Genomic DNA, 17,810 nt, shown 5'->3' with positions numbered 1-17,810 from the left:
TTTTTGTTGTAATCCTCGACTTAACTGCTTTATTTCCACATTCCCCTGTAGTGTTGTTGCAATTTTGTATCTAACAAATCATTTTAATGGCCCTTTCTCCTATGTATCTTTTGGAATAATTAAAATTTTGCTGGTTGTGCAGTTTAATTTTAAATATTTATAATATTCCTGGTGTTATGCTTGCAACTGCATGTTCCAAATATCCATTGATTTTTCCACTTAATTAATTTTTAAAGCTTCAGGCTAAAATGAAATTGTCAAGTATCATTTCTAGAATAATTTTAATGCTTAAATTTGAATATTTTCTTTCAGTGAGGAGGTTTGTTAAGGACTCTGTTGCTGTATTCTTCTCCAGCTGTATTTTTATTTTGGTTTGTTGGGGGAAGTGGAGTGGAGGAATTCTATGTGTGCTGATTTCAAGAACTGCCATAAACGTTTGACGAACGGAAGGGTTTGTTTGCTATGGAGCGGTAGCTTGTAATAAAGGAAATGAATTAAGGCTGAGAGAGGAATGGTTATGTTTCTGGACCCCTCTGGTCCTAAAAATGTCCGTAGTAAATGGATTTATTTCAGGAAGGATCTGTTGTAAAATAATTAAAAGTCCTTACCGTTAAATAGATTTCCATCCTTAATTTTTAAACAGGTAAATGAGTGAACTGAATTAAGCACAGTCATTATGTAACTGTGCAGTTAATCAGATTTCTTGTTATCTGCAGTAGAGGGCTCAGGTCACTACTGTACAGCAGGATAATTATGGATAGATACTGAAAACCTATTGTAGTAATTTCAGCTAAGCCAATGCAGTTCTTGTGCTTTCAGATTTGTTTTCAGTTTTGTTAGTAATGATCCTGCTTTTGGGGGGAGGGGGCTTAGCTATGGTGTCCATTTAAAAGCATTTATTTACCTTTGAAAATTCAGTCTTCTGCAGTTCATCACTGATGTGTTGACATTCAGTAACATCATTTTTTTTGTCAAAACGTAACTTACCAGTGGGTGTCTTGTAGTGTCTATTGGCCAACAGAGATGTCCAGATGCCACATGTTATATAATGAGGCTCTGCCCAATGAGCTGGGGCTCATGACTATGAGAAAGAGAAGGCCTTTTCAAATTGGTGCCACAGTTGTAGAACACTCTTCCCAGAGAGACTCTCCTGGCTCCCACATTGTGATCCCTTTGGTGCCAGCTGAAGTCCTTGTTTATTTTTCCAGGCTTTTCAATCATAAAACCATTTAGTGGCTTACAGATCTTTGCTTATTCTTGGAGTTTAAAGATGTATCAGATCTGTGAGTTCTGTTTATCTTATTTTCTGCTGTATTGCATTTTATGGTTTTAAGACAGGATTGGAGAACCTGTGGCTCTCCAGACGTCATTGGACTCTGAATCCCATCAGCTCCAGCCAGCATGGCCAATGGCCAAGGATGATGGAAGTTGTAGTCCAAAAACATCGAGAGGGGGGCACAGGTTTACCAGTCATTTCTAAACAGCTTGTTTTGTATTTATTTTATTTTTTCTTGGAGACTACTGAGAGGATTTATGCTATTGGGGATAAACAAATATATTATGTAACGTTTGTTTTCTTCATAGTATTGGATTGGCTGCATAAACCCACATAATATTATTAATAGGCATCATTACTGAACTCTGGGTGTCAAAGGAGCTATGGGGGGGGGGCAAGATTTTTTAGGATACTGCTTTGGAAAAATTCTGCACTCAGAAACTCCAATTTCAAAATGAAAATAAAACATTGCTAAAATTGGGGATGGTAATTTTGTTGGTTCTTAGCTAGGTGTTATAATCCACCCGTTACAAGAATCTTCCTTGTTTGTTCCCGTGATTTTATACTTAGGCTGATTTTTCCTGGTATGTAAGATCAGTAAACACGGGACAGAGTTGATCACTTGGCATGGATTGGTACAAATATCTGGAACAGGCACATCTGTCTTCATGCCATCGTTATCTGTATTAACCAAATCTATATATAACTTTCACAAAACCTTTTGGACAGGAGAGGTTAGAAATAGTGTTCCTTTTCTATTGAAGTTAGTGCACTGGTTTTTGTTTTGTTTTTTTGGTGTGTGTGTTTTTAGAGAAGGAACATCAGGAATATTCCCCTGGGTGTAGAATAGCTTTTGAGTATCTAGTTAGAGTGAGTGTCTGTTTTTCCTAGAATTAAACCATGATGTTTTAACAAGCACTCTGGTCAGAGATTTGTTTGCTTCCCATCCAAACTCTGACATAGAATTTCATACCATGTTGTACTGCAAGTTGGGAGATCAGCAGCAGAGAGAGGACCTTGTTTTGCTGTTGGGTTGGGTTGGGGAAAATGCCAGATCCTTCTTTGAAACAATTCCAGTGATTTTGTTCGTTATCATAGTTGTTCTCTCCTTTTTTAAAACAGCAGTTCTAAACACACACAGACACACATGTTATCTGAAAGGCAGTCATTGATTATTATAGTCCAAGCCAAAGGAAAATAAGGCCAGCTTTTCAAATGAAGGCTCTGATTCTCTCTCACACAGTCAAAGTTTCAAACATTTTGCATTTTAGTACAATTTTTATTTCTGCATTTTAAAATGGTTACCTCAAGCCTAAAGGCTATGGCAAGATGACAGGTGTCATTTTATTTTTATAGCTCTCTCTTTCTTGAAATAACTTTTCCTTACTTGCTGTAAGGCATGAATCACAAGCAATAACTCTAGCTGAAGCAGAGTACACACTGCTTCAGGTACACACTGAAATTTCTAAGGTACTCGAGTGTCTTGTTTGCTTTGCCAAAGGCGACATAAATCAACAACGTAGAACTTCAGTGCTCCCCTTAAAGTATGTTGTGTCACACTGGAAATCATGCAAATGACAAGTGATTACATTCTTCTTCTTCTTCTTCTTCTCTCTCTCTCTCTCTCTCTCTCTCTTTCATTTTTGGAAACAGAAGGACCTAAATGGACACAAACTGATAAAATGGAAAAGCGGTTACATGCAGTTCCAGCAGCTAACACTGTCAAGTTCCGTTGTCCAGCTACAGGAAACCCCCTGCCAACCATGAGGTGGCTAAAAAATGGCAAAGAATTTAAGCAAGAGCATCGCATTGGTGGATACAAGGTAAGACACATCTTCCTTCCTCCACATGCCAATTGGAGTTGGTGTATTATACGTAGGAATGCCAATAAGATTTAGATGCAGCATGCTGTACAGACTTCCCTTATATCATGCTCATAACAGCCATGTAAAGCAATATGTAGAGCAGTCGTGAGAACCTGTGGCAGCCCATATGTTGTTGGACTACAACTCCCATCTGCCCCAGTCAGCATGGCCAATGCTTGGGAGTGGCGGCACTTGTAGTCTAATCAATGTCTGGAGGGCCACATGTTCCCCGTGGCTGCTGCAGAGGTATCACAGGATGTGGCTATTCTGTAGGAAAGTTATATTTCCATGTCATGTGACCTGGTTTACGTCAGTAGTTTATTTTCTCCAACCTATTCCCTATGTGAGTAACATGTGAATAGGGCTTTTTTGAGGGATGGGGAGCCTGAAACCTCAGTCAGTATGGAGAATACAGAGCTAGGTGGACCAGTGGTCTGGCTTTGTACAATGTGGGTTCCTATGTTCCTATTCACTGTGTTTATAATTAAACTCAGATTTGAAGCTCTGATATGCCCAGAAGCCTGCCTCTGCTGGACAATGCTGGCCCTAACTATAGTAAATTTCTGTAGAGTTTTGAGTAAATGGTAAAAGTACATGCAGTACCTTTAAAGGAGTCTGGTTCTGGCTCTCTTCATCTTCCCTAGAGCTTTTTTCTTTTTCTTATTTTCTGTTTGTAAGGTCAAGTTATCAAAAGATCAGACATTGTGAATAGAGCTCTTACTGAGTAAGGGGTTAGTGGTGAAACAACAAGGGGGAAAAACACTTTACGAAAAACCTTGTTTGTAGAAGTGTTCTTAACAGTCTGTGCTTTTGTGCTACGACAGCCTAGAATATTCCAACTTGCAGACATATAGTAAAACAAAGCAAAACAAAAATCTTATGGCTTGGTGACTGCACACTTAATGAGCAGGAAGACTATTTTTATGGATTTTATGGTCTGTGAAATAGATGCAGAAAGCAGTGTTTTGAGGGCAAGTAATTGCAATTACTTAAAATGGTTTGCTTGAATTGAAAGTAGCATCGGATTAGTTGTTTCCATTCAAACTGTGAGTTACTGATTAGAAAGGACATCTAGAGAGGTTAGCTAGAGTGCCAAGTTAGAGTTAATATTAAACCTTTTAGGTACCTACCGGGGTCAGGAAGGGGAAAAATACTAGGATTTGATAATTTTGCTGTTATTTGGTTATTTAAGCTGACATGTGGATGATCTTTATGTATGTAAAAACAAAACAAACACTTCCACAAAATAACCCTCATCAACTACGAAAAACAAAAACCCTCACACGAAAAGAGTCATCATTAAAGAAACCTTTACTGTGAATAAAATATGCACAAAATCTAGTTGGACTTTTATGTACACCATTAGGCATGTTGAACTCTCCAAAAAAACACTGTCCCCTGCTTGTGGCAGCTCAGCCAATGGGAAAAGTGTAAGTGGCAGGAAACTCTCTGTATGTTGGGCACCATGCATGATAGGGTGAGAAGCATACAAAGTGCAAACGCTTCCTGCCTTTTGTATTTTGCAAAACGGGCAATTAGTGATAGAAGTGGGACTTGCTACAAAATGTTGCAGGTGCACTCATGAGGGTGTAATTTTGATAATGCACCTACAAATATCATAGCAGCTTTGTAGACCTGGAGAGGGAGCTTCAAATTGAGCCATGAAGCTCAAGCTCTCATAAGTATGGATGCAGTTTGTATATGCAAAAAAGAAGAAAGTGGCCTGGAAAATAAAAAAGGGACCAATCATGTCTAACTTGCCTAATCAGAGGAAACCAGGTGCGCTTTGAGATGAAATTATAATGGGGCAGGTGAAGACTTAGCTGTGGCAGCTACATGGGTCTCAGGGGATGCCAAGGTGCCCTCAAGGATGGTTGGTGAGGGCTATAGCATTAATACCCCTTAATGGCCTGTAAGGACTTTCTTAAAGCATCCAGTTAAGTGGTTTTTCATTATATGAATTCTGCAAATATGAATTCATATATTTGTTCAAGGGCACAAATGCCTAACTTCAGTTTGTAAATCTACAATGGCCAATTTGTTCCAGCCCTTTACTGCTCTCCATGGTTTTCTTACCAGGATAGGTTATAAGTTTTTCCAGAGATGGAGGCATGCTAATGTTCCAGATGAACATTAATTAATGAAGTAGACTTTTCTAACTACATTTGCTTACCTCATAAAATATAAAGGTGCACCTGGCAACACCTCCTTGCTTTTCGTAATACCAAAACGCATAAATGAATTGGCTACCATTCAATGTTACACACTTGTCTTGGGGATGATAGAGTGAAATGAAGCCAATTAAGAAAGTCAGTCTAGTCTTGGAGCACAAGAGAAACTTTGTTCCAATCCTAATGAGTGTTCTGCCTTTTAGGGGAAAAAGGTGTGCAGCTGTTTGTTTCAAAGAATAACAAACACATAAAACTGTAAGCTGATGTTCACTGATTAGAGTCACTTAGCCTACTTCTAAAATGGAGGGCACTTGGAAAGCAGTCTGAACAGCAGATGCTTCCACTCCCTGCAATATTGCAAGGGGGGAAATCCCACTTGGCTTGCCCAAGAAGAGTAGTGCTCTTTGGATTGTGGCCTTTCACTAGCAGAAAGTCGCAGGCTTATGCAATTCTTTGACTTGGGTCACCACTGTAGAGCATTTCCAGATTCAAGATTTTGGTAGGAAGGCAATGGACCTCCAAAATAGCTTTTCTAATGCCAGAATGGTCTAGGACAAACAACTGCTAAAGAGCTAAAATAATAAAAAATAAGCCTCCAGACTTTACCTAGAGTCTTTAACTGGGTTGGTTTACAGGTGTGAAACTGACAAGGGGCTACTTCAGAGGTTGCCAGTTCATCTTGGCAGCAAGCCCCACCAGAAGAAGGTAGCTATTGGAGGAAGTTGTCGGCTGGTCTTGTCATCAAGGTGAACATGCAAGCAGTTTCTCCAGAATTTGCCTTGAGAATGTCTCACCTTGATCAAGAGAGCACAGCCCCAGAAATTATAAAAAAAATAGAAATTGAGCAACTTTGCTTCCCCTGCCAACACATACATGGTAGTGGGAGAGAGCTTAACTACTCCAGTGGGCAGTGACAAGCTGGGATTTGTGATGTTCACACAACCACATTCCACACAACAATCTCAATAGAACTGAATGTCATACCTGGGATAAGGACAACACATTTCAGTAGCAAAAGACTGGAGTAAATGTTGAGAAAATGTGACACCCCCTTACCAGAAGCGCACCCTTGAAGTGAATTGAAGTGTGTGAATTGTCTGCCATAAATTAGAAGCAGGGGTATATTTGTTTGCTTTATGCAAAGTGTGTGGGGGGGTTAGATAATGTATTTACCAAATTTAACGAGTACAGTCCACAGACATCCATTAGGTGTAGCAAAAGGTTCTCCTGTTTCTCACTGCACTTCAATCATTTTAAATGGTCATTTTTGTAAGCCTTTAAATGTGCATATACAGCCTCTTCAGTTGTCACTGGACTCTCACCAACCCCAGCCAAATAGCTAGCCAGGGTTTATAGGAGTTGTAGTTCAACAGCATCTGGAGGGTATCTGGCTGGGGAAGCCTAAACTACAGAGCCCCCAAATGGCATGCTTAAAGTTCCATGAGTCCCCCCCCCCCATAATTATTACATGAGACCAATGGGTTTCATGGTTACCATTCCTTTCTCTTAAACTCTTCTGACCTCCATGGGTTGCTGTAGCGGAATAATAATAATAAAAACTGGATAGGTCTGCTGTTTATTAGGCTGCATTGATCAGAACGTTATTTCAGGGAATCACTGTGAAGTCAATGGTTTTACTTTAGCAGAATTATGAAGTTGGGGGCGGGGGAAGACCCCTTGGTATTGGCCAATCTGTGCTTTAGGTTTCTCATGCTATCTCTCTGTCTGGATAGGCATTAAAAAAAGTTGAACCGTTGAGCTGCATTCAGCAAAACATGCCAAAGGATTAGGTTTTTGTAAATCAGATTTGTAGGAAATGGCTCTGATTTTATAGGTATAATATTTCCAACAGACATATTCATAATCCAGATCACCACTAGAAGATAGAAGACATTTTGTGTTACAGTGGAATATTGATATCTGCAACTGCAGTTGACCTCACATACACAGACTTTTGCATTATTGGGGGATGGAAATACAGCTTCTTTTTCTGACATAGTGAACTAGACGAAGGAAAACATGACATTCCTTATGGCTCCTTGGCTCATCTTAGGGCTTATCCACACTGCTGTTTGCCCAACACTTTCCCCTGGGGAAACCCAATCTTTCGCACTGAATCAGAACAACAAGCAAGTAGGTTTTCTGTAGATTGCAGTTTGTTCCAATTTAGCGCTAAGGAGCAGGTTTTCAACGGGCAAAGGCATAACCACTTGGATCCATTCCCAGAAGACTCAAATCAAGTGAATAACTGCTGAGACCTTTGCTTTCTAGGCACTGGACAAGCGGAAGAGTGTGGACAAGCCCTTTGTTATCATTTTCCTTCTTGAACAGAAAGTGTGATACCCTTTAAAATAAACAACAACAACAAAAAACACACCTGCCCATGACTGTGTGTTTAGCAGTTTGTCCTTTTGTTCGATGAATGTACCATTTCATTTTTTTATTCAGGATTGAAGTGTACAAATGATGCCAGTTCTCTAGGAAACTATAACTCAGAAGTTGATTCCTCTGTTGTGAGTGACTCTGTTTTTCAAACATTTGGAAACACTTGGGTTTTCCAAGATACGCAGAGGTCATATTTCAAAGAGCTGTTGGCTTCTTGTGTCTTTTCCAAGCTGAGTGTGGTTCTTCCGACTACCATCCCCATCTCCTCCTCACACACATGGCTGTGGGTCTTTGGAAGAATTCCTGTATAATCTCCCCCTCCCCAAATGGGGAGCCTGTGTGGACCGTAGCAAGATAGTGCATGCCAATAAGATTGAACAAGGCTCTTTACTTTCTTTTTCACCTCCCAGAAAGTAAATCGAGTCCTATCAGTTTTTACGCCTTTAAGTATTAAAAGGGGTGTTTGTTTCCACAGCTGTGTTTTGATAAGCTACGTTTACCACAGCCCTTTTTACACACTGTAGCTCAGCTTGGGTAAATATATGATAGTTTTCAATATATGGATGCAAATCTATAGGAGCCACGTAACCATTTGCCTTCTTTTGTGGAGATTGTGCAGAGTGCTGCACTTCATTCCTTTCTTTGCTGCTCAATTCATGATTTCAGTTTCTGATAACAGAACAGAAATCCATTGTGATTTAGAGGAGTTAAGAGGTATACAAAATGTTGCCATCCTATGATCATTTTTTATTATGAAAACACAAGAAGAGAATCAAAGAACTGTGGAGTAGGAAGGGACCACAAAGGTCATCTAGTCCAACCTCCTACAATGCAGATATATTTCACCCAACATGGGGCTCGAACCCACAACCCTGAGATTAAGAGTCTCATGCTCTGCCAACTGAGCTATTCCCACTGTGTACAGAAATAATTAATACTAAGTGGTGGAGGGAGAGATTACCCTGCATCCCATTGAACTCACTGAAACGTATCCTGGCAAATAGAAGGGGAAGAAATGGAGGCAGTGAGATATTTTGCTTTCTTGGGTTCCATGATCACTGCAGATGGTGACAGCAGTCATGAAATTAAAAGATGCCTGCTTCTTGGGAGGAAAGCGATGACAAACCTAGACAGGATCTTAAAAAGCAGAGAAATCATCTTGCCGACAAAGCTCCGTATAGTTAAAGCTATGGTTTTCTCAGTAGTGATGTATGGAAGTGAGAACTGGACCATAAAGAAGGCTGATTGCCGAAGAATTGATGCTTTTGAATTATGGTGCTGGGGGAGACTGTTGAGAGTCCCATGGACTGCAAGAAGATCAAACCTACCCATTCTGAAGGAAATCAGCCCTGAGTGCTCACTGGAAGAACAGATCGTGAAGTGGAGGTTCCAATACTTTGGCCACCTCATGAGAAGAGAAGACTCCCTGGAAAAGACCCTGATGTTGGGAAAGATGGAGGGCACAAGGAGAAGGGGACGACAGAGGATAAGATGGTTGGATAGTGTTTTCAAAGCTACCAACATGAGTTTGACCAAGCTGCGGGAGGCAGTGGAAGACAGTAGTGCCTGGCATGCTCTGGTCCATGGAGTCACAAAGAGTCGGACACGACTAAACAACAAGAAGTGGTGGAGGGAGACGTGGACAGGATCAGGCTGTGAATATCTCTTTGTATAGGTTGGATGTGCCAGCACTATCCTGTGTCTATTCTATCCCAGAGATCAAAACGCAGTTACTTCTTTTCTGTCACATAGAGAAGGTTAGTGACTCTCTTCCTCATTTGCATGCGTGGAGGAACTCGTGGAGATTTCACCATGACTATGGGGACTATGGTACCAAACTGGAAAAGGAAATGCCATGGATACCTCCATACTGGCATCATAAATTGGCTCCCACTGTTGTTTCTATATGCTGTAACAGAGGAAGATCTCAGAACAAGTCAGCTGAAGACAGGTGGGATTCAGAGCAACTGATCACTGCTTAAAAACCTCTTCACGTACTAGATCAGCAAGGCAAGTGAAAGGTGGCAGCTTGCATGTGACAGCCTATTTTCCTAACTATGTCACTGCATGTAAAAAACCTTACTTTGGAGGCTCAAAGCTCTCGAAACATATGATCAGCAAAATCTATAGCTATAGCCACTGGCCTGGATCCTTAAAAAAGCTAACTAACAAACAAAAACCCGTCTAACAAAATGGAGTACAAAAGTTCTAGTGTATACTGACTTTTTTCGTTCTTTTTTTTAATAAGGGAGCTAAATAACATGAAATGCACTCATCTAGAAGCATTCTGATTGGCTGTTACTATCCAGTAGTTGGGTCATGAGTTTTCCCCGAGACAAGATACAGTAAATCTAGGAGGAGATATCAAAAGACTCTGTTTCAAATGCAGAACTCATTGTAACAGTTGGCAGCAAAGATATTGTCTTCAAGTTGGGGGATGCGGAATCCATTAGCTGAGGTTTCTAGTTCTCGAACAACCTTGCTCAGTGAATTGTCATTTTTAGCCCTGAGAAGGATGGTGTTCAGAGCTTGTCAAAACCTGCTTAGAGAAGCCAGGGTATTTTTTTTCCTACTCTTGCTTCTTTTTAATTAGAACAACATTTGTCTGTTATCCCAGTCTGGCAGGCATAGGCCAAATGTCATGCTGCAGAACCATACGAAGTTTGGCTTTGTAAATAGGTTAATTGTGCTGTCACTGCTCATGGTCTTCTTCCCGTCCACTCATGCTCGTCACCCAGTCTAAAATTTAAGAGATTCCTCTTATGTCTTTGGAGCCCAGTAGCTTTGCTTTCCTGGTACTTAGTTTTGCTCCAGCACACAGCTTTCTGGGACTATTCTTACTGTATTCCAGCAAGTGGATTCTCAAGGTTCCTCAGGCGGAACTGGTGCCCCTCGCTGAAGAAGCTTGAATGTCTACCAAGCATAATTGTGCATATTTGATATGGCACTCTCTGAACTTCCATTAGACGGGTTTGGCGAAGGTAGCACGTTGGAGTCCAAAACAGGATGCCTATAAAGCCAGCAGTTGGGTTGTTTATGCAATACTTCAAAGGTCTGTACCGGGATCTTTTTGTTAGTGGTTTTGCATAGTAAACATAACTGAACTCTAGTGACTTCCAAAAGCATAATTTCCATCTTTTTTGGCTGTCTCTTATGTGGAATAACATTCTGTGACAGAACGTAGGTTTTCATATTATGGCATGTGCTGAAGCATAAATGGCTTGCCTAATGTAAAGAAGAGGGGACGCGGGTGGCACTGTGGGAGAAACCACAGAGCCTAGGACTTGTCGATCAGAAGGTCAGCGGTTCAGATCCCCACAACGGGGTGAGCTCCCATTGCTCGGTCCCTGCTCCTGCCAACCTAGCAGTTCAAAAGCACGTCAGAGTGCAAGTAGATAAATAGGTACCACTCCGGTGGGAAGGTAAATGGCATTTCGTGCACTGCTCTGGTTCGCCAGAAGCGGCTTTGTCATGCTGGCTACATGACCCGGAAGCTGTACACCGGCTCTCTCGGCCAATAAAGTGAGATGAGCGCAGCAAACCTAGAGTCGGTCATGACTAGACCTAATGGTCAGGGGTCCCTTTACCTTTAATGTAAAGAAGAGGTCACACACATGTCGCACACACTGTTTATTCCACTAGAAAGTCTCAGCTTCAGCCAGTTGTGTTCATACTTTGCATGAGCTAAATCTTCATTGAGTAGTGCAGAAGACTTACAAAATTTTGCTCCTCAGAACTAGTTTCATAAAGAGGAGAGAGGGACTCTAAAAAAAGAAATACGTGCTGTCTACATTAACAGTCTGCCCAGACTTTGTGAACTGATGAGGATTGATTAGCTGGTTAACAGCTTGATTCAGTAATCTCCCAACAGCTAACAGCCTCTTCAGCAAAGAAAAAGATAGATCTTGTTAGGTTTTTGCCTTGTCAACAAGATGAATAACTTCAGCCATTATAAATGTAGTTTCTTGACATGGTGTCATAAACACTTTGTGCAACTAAAGTGATTATTTGGTATGACGTAGGTAGGCTTAAAAGTTGTGGGCTTAAAAGTAGACACAGTATCAATCTCACTTAGAATATTAGATGAATATTGTCAGTGTAGCAGGTTCTCCCCCCAGCCCTACCCACAAACCTGGCAATATCTTCATGTTCATATTATATGCAATGTAACTGATGGTGTTATCTTCCCAAATTAGACACTGGAATGGCTGTAGTCTCAGACAGTCTGCTTTTCATATTTTCAAACCAGATAGGGTAAAGATACCAGGTTTATGTTGGCTAACTATAAAAAATTTGCGTGTGCGTGCATGTGGGCACCTCCCCCTTACAAAAATCAGAACATATGATGGTATTTCTCTTTTGTTTAAAATGATGATGAGGAACTAGGTGTGTAAAATGTGAAGCAGCTGAGATGCAGGGGAATGTCATTCCTAAAACATTTTTGGACCTGGTTTCAAGCTTCTACTTGGGCAAATCTAAGGAGAATCTCTGCTTAGTCTAAGGAAAATAATTCTGTGTTTGTATGATCATATCTCTGCTTAAATAAGCAGAGATATAAGTGAGCCTTTTCACTCAGCATATAGGAGATCTAAAAGACTGTCTCACCCATCATAATATGCAGCTGATCACAGCATTCTGCCAGATGGGGTCTCCTAAAGGTACCATCTCATCAAGACATCCGTTCCATATGATGTAGGAATTGGGACTTTAGTGTGGGAACAGTTAACCTTTGGTATTCCTTCCTGTTGTGTATCAGACAGGTGTTGTCTTTATTTTATTTTCCATGTCTGTTGAAGACCATCCTCTTTCAACAAGGCTTTTAAGTGGAAATCTTTGCCCCAATCTGTATCCTTCTTGGATTTGAAATGGTTTTTATGTTGTTTTTTAAATTGTTAAATCACTTCATGAAATGAATGAGTAAGTAAATGCAGCCCTTTGCTTCAGCCAAGCAAGCAAACCAGTGAGACTTCCGTTACCTATTTTGCTGTGTCATCCCAACCAGGAAACTGTGGATAAAGGCTTAAGAACCAGCCAGACCATTATGTTGTCTTAATATCTGGACTTGTTCAAAAGCTGTTGCCTATAGTTTCTCCATTAAGATGATGATGATGAAGAGTTTGGATTTGATATCCCGCTTTATCCCTACCCGAAGGAGTCTCAAAGCGGCTAACAATCTCCTTTCCCTTCCTCCCCCACAACAAACACTCTGTGAAGTGAGTGAGGCTGAGAGACTTCAGAGAAGTGTGACTGGCCCAAGGTCACCCAGCAGCTGCTTGTGGAGGAGCAGGGAAGCGAACCCTGTTCACCAGATTATGAGTCCACCACTCTTAACCACTACACCACACTGGCTCTATTAATTTAAATTAATTTGAAATTTCCTGGTTGGTTTGCCTGCTCATCTGAAGGAAGAAGCAAAGGAGCTGTGCATGTCACCAAAGGTCTCATTCATATATTAGTTTATTAAACTGAGATAATCTGGACTCATCCAGGACTCTTTCATGAGACACCAGCGAAAGGGGAAGCACAAGTAAGGCTTCACTCCTAGGCTTGCATACTTGGGAGTATACGCCACAGAGCTCAGTGGGACTTCCTTCTGGGTTAATAAACATAGGATTACACTGCAAGTCATACTTTTGCTTTGAAACGCAAAGAGGAACATCATACCTTCATCATGTGTGAGAGATGCATGGGATCCAGATGTGGATCAGCTCATACATATCCCACAGTTTACACAATATTTTTTTTTACCACTTTCAGAAATATGAAAGAACCTTCGTCTTCAATTCTTCATTAGTAAATGAGGGAAATAATAGGGGTTCTACATTAGAGTGATTGAAAGGACATGTAAGATAAAGCCTTTAAGTACATTGTAGATTAACAGTGCTATAGTAATTGCTTCTATTGGTTACAATTACAGAATCATTTTTTTAAAAAAATCTTTAGCTGCAGATATTGTAAAAGCTGTTTACACACAGAGAGAAACAGAGTGCTTGCAAAAGTGTGAAATATGGTAAAGCAGTTTATAGCTATATAATAAATCAGTGCAAGAAGGAAAATATCTCTGATAAAGACATGGGGCATGCCTGTTAATTCCCATAAGGCAGCACACACACTATTTGCAAGTTGAAGAGTACTGCAACGGAGCTTAGAATGAAGAGGTCATTAAGGAATCTTCTGTGGAAAGAAGTAGATATTCTACATTACTTTAAATTGTATGAGTTTGAGATCAGCCTATAGCTAGGGATTGAGAAGACTTAAATATAGAGGTAAGGACATTGCAGCTTGATAGGTGGAGTGCTGTGGAAATTGTATAGAGTTTTGGAAAGAAGTGATAAGATGGTGCTGGTAGGATTTTAGCAGACGCCATCCAGATTCAATGAATGGCACTGAACTATAATGTAAAGGAACAAACAAGTTGTGTTTTCTGTGTGCTGGAGAACTGAATGAATTATCTGTGTTAGCTAATTCACTTAATCAGATTGATGTGTTGTGGGCTTTGGGTTGAAAGGGGCTTTGCCATGTGCAAAACGTTCACTGAAACAGTAATGATTGTTTCAGAAGGTGCCCAGCTTGCAACTCAGCCTTCATGCACCACACAAAGGGGCTGAAAGTGAGTCAAGCAATAGCACAATATGTGGATAATAATAATAATAATAATAATAATAATAATAATAATTTATTATTTATACACCGCCCATCTGGCTGAGTTTCCCCAGCCACTCTGGGCGGCTCCCAATCAAGTGTTAAAAACAATACAGCATTAAATATTAAAAACTTCCCTGAACAGGGCTGCCTTCATATGTCTTTTAAAGATAGGATAGCTGCTTATTTCCTTCACATCTGAAGGGAGGGCGTTCCACAGGGTGGGTGCCACTACCGAGAAGGCCCTCTGTCTGATTCCCTGTAACCTCACTTCTCGCAATGAGGGAACTGCCAGAAGGCCCTCGGATCTCAGTGTCCGGGCTGAACGATGGGGGTGGAGACGCTCCTTCAGGTGACTGAGTGCTTCTCAAATTCATTTTTTAAAAACTGCTTCATTCAGTGGTGACTGCTGCATGCACCTACACCATCCACATTCACAACCCACTAAGTTTAATCGGGAGAACTACTCCAAACAGTTGCTGTGTAGGATGTGGGAACTGCTTTGGTTTCAAGTTCCTGTAGGGGCAAAGATGTATGCATTTTGGGTTCCCAGTATACATCAGTAAACATCTTTTATCCTTTCAGTTGCACCCTATAGTTAGCCCTCTTTTATATAACTGCTCTTTATAATTCTCTACCTATGCTGAGCTACTCCTGCCTCAGTCACAGTGAGGACGGGGGAATGGGACATTGCAGGGGCAGTGATTGTTAAGACCGAAACTTTGGCTCCTCACAGACTGTTTCCTGGTGTGTAATAGCTAGCTGAATGTACAAGCACACCCAAATTTTCATTCTGGAATTGATGCTTATCTTATATCACATTCCTGACCAGGAGGTTAGCATTGGGCTCATAAATGTGAAAAAGCAAGAGTTGAAAAGGGGAAAAAAATGCAGGCACAGAAAATCTTTTTTCTGATGCTTTAAAGTTCAAAGCCTGCATTCATAACATAGCAGTACCGGTGCCTTGCTGCCTAATGAGACTCTTAGGAAATAAAAGAGATTTTATGTTAACTATGGCCAGTAACCAAATAAGGACACAAACGTGCATTACTTGTGTGCGGCAGGATCTTTGCTGAGCTGAGAAGCTGCTCTTTTAAAAAGTGGGGATATCCCTTTGTTGATGAAAGTTACTGCAGTGGAAATGGAAAGCTGCAACTGAAGTTCAGTGCGCGGTTCTCTCCTGTACGTTTATGTCCTGACCTACGTACTACAGACTTTGTGTACTTGAAAGAGAACCACGACAGTGGTGACTTTGCCTTAGTATAAGGTGTTTCTGTTCTTTCAAGCCAGGACACCCATTTATTTATTTAGTTTTACCAATCTCTCCTATCCATGAAAAGCCTCCCCCCCCCCCAGCTGCTTCAGAGGTCTGGAGGGTTTGAGGATCCTGCTGATCAGAATTGGAATTGGTTTTAGGCATTCCTGCATGGGGAGTGGGGAATGGGCAAAGTTTCTGTGCCCTGACTTGTGCAAGCAGAAGTGTTTTCCCCTACGAGTCACTGCTGAATAAAACCCCATCACTTTTCACAAACAGCAGATGTGGAGGAACACCTGTTTCTAGGTGACATCATGTGTACCTGCAGGCTGAAACACACATGATGAAGTATTCCTCTGTCGAAACCAAAGCAAAATGCTAAAATCCTGTACATAGATAACCCAGTGTTGGGGCCACCCCTTTGCCTGACATGCTGGTTTTCTCTGTACAAAGCTGTTGAGTAGTTGTTTTTGTATAAAATAGCATATAATCTATCTGAGCTTCACCCTTTACATTCCTCCTTTCAGGGCTAAGCCACCCAAGGCAGATCACAACATAATAAGAATTCATTATGACATAATTACAGTTCATAGAACTGTAATCTATAAAACACTAAAATATATATTTATTATTATTATTATTATTATTATTATTATACCAGCAACAACTGAAACGGGATCAGCAGGGTATAAAATCAGGCAGCTAAAAAATTGAAAGGTTAAAAAAAACAGCAGCAGTTAAATATGAAGCACTAAAATGCTAATTGAAAGCTGCTTGGAATAGAAAAGTCTTCAGTGCCTTTAAGGCTGACAGCATATGATCAGCCTTAAAGAAGAAAGTTCATGAACATGGAGCTACCACCCAAAAGGCCCTGTTTATGATACCTTCCCCTTTAATATTTCTTGATGGAAGGCTCATGAGCAAAGCCCCAGAGGCTGTTCTTAAGGATTGGTCAGGTTTATGCAGAGGTCAGCACTCCTTCCCATAACTAGGTCCCAAGCTCAAAAGGGCAGCCACCAGCACCTATGACACAAAGCTCTGCAAACATTAAACATCTGTTGTTGTTTTAGAAACACTGTCCCCAGAAGTAGTGTTCACATATTGTAGTCAATTAAAAGAATGAAAAAAGTTCCTAGCCTCTCTGCCACATCTCTATATAAAATCTCTGATGTGCTATCAGGGATTTGCCAGAGAACGGACTATGTTGTTGTCATTGAAATGGGAAAATGATATGTGTGAATTTCAACATGTAGCACTCCTCAGCACTAAAGAATATGGACTAGGCCATGTTTATTCAGAACTCCATGATCTATGTAGGGCTTTGGATTGCAGCTGTACCTCTTAAAATCTCAATAAACAACGGGAGCCATAGGTAGAGCGTTTAGTCATCTGGAAGTATATCCTCTGTGCTCATCACTGTTCTCCATCTCCTGTGACTTTTCATAACTCTTGTGAGCCAGTGTGGTGTAGTGGTTAGCGTATTGGCTGGAATCAGCGCCCTCACTTTGCCACAAAACCCACTGGGTCACCTGGGCTCACAGGGTGATCTACCCCACAGGGTTGTGAAGGTAAAATGCAGGTGGGGAAAATCATGTATGCCTCCTTGAGGTGCTTGAAAGAAAGTGTGACAGAGATTAATAAAGAGTAATTAAACAAATACTTCACTTTCTGTTCTGTTCTTTCAGTTCAGAAAATTGCAGATGTCGGCACTTAGAATGAATTTGACCAGATAATTACATCCATGCAGAATTGCTAATTTTGTATCATTTGGGTTTTTGTTCCTGCTGTATTTGGAGTTTTGTGACACTGCCACCATGCTGACATAGTGATGCAGGTTATTCCACTATGGGTTTCTAAGCATCTGACTACTTTTCAAGGGTACCACAGCCATTGTGCTCTGTTAGAGTAGAAAAACATTGAATTATTTGAATTATTATCATCTTTGTGAGACCATGATGAGGGTTGGTGTCAGCTAATTAAAACACTTTTGAAATTCTCTTAGGTCCGAAATCAGCATTGGAGTCTTATAATGGAGAGCGTAGTCCCATCAGACAAAGGAAATTATACCTGTATTGTGGAGAATATTCATGGATCCATCAACCACACATACCACCTTGATGTTGTTGGTGAGTAAACTCTCAGTGGCTAAATGTTTTTTTTCCTTTCTTTAAGTGATGACTTAGATTTATTTTCCTCCTAATTATCTTTTTTTTTAA

General features: G+C 40.7%; 1 protein-coding gene across 3 annotated transcripts in view; it reads left to right on the top strand.

Moving 5' to 3' along the window:
* Positions 1–17,810, top strand: part of FGFR2 (fibroblast growth factor receptor 2) — a 112,252-nt gene that overhangs the window by 36,670 nt on the left and 57,772 nt on the right. For all 3 annotated transcript variants that reach the window (XM_081005219.1, XM_081005218.1, XM_081005217.1), the window contains 2 exons: positions 2,930–3,099; positions 17,597–17,720. In XM_081005219.1, coding sequence (XP_080861345.1) covers positions 2,930–3,099; positions 17,597–17,720 — 294 coding nt within the window. The remainder of the gene's footprint in view (positions 1–2,929; positions 3,100–17,596; positions 17,721–17,810) is intronic.

Source organism: Podarcis pityusensis (assembly GCF_964106645.2).
Source record: "Podarcis pityusensis genome assembly, chromosome: 5".
In the NCBI taxonomy this organism is placed as follows: domain Eukaryota; kingdom Metazoa; phylum Chordata; class Lepidosauria; order Squamata; family Lacertidae; genus Podarcis; species Podarcis pityusensis.
The sequence above is the reverse complement of the archived record's forward strand: the minus strand, read 5'-3'. Positions and strand labels throughout refer to the sequence as shown.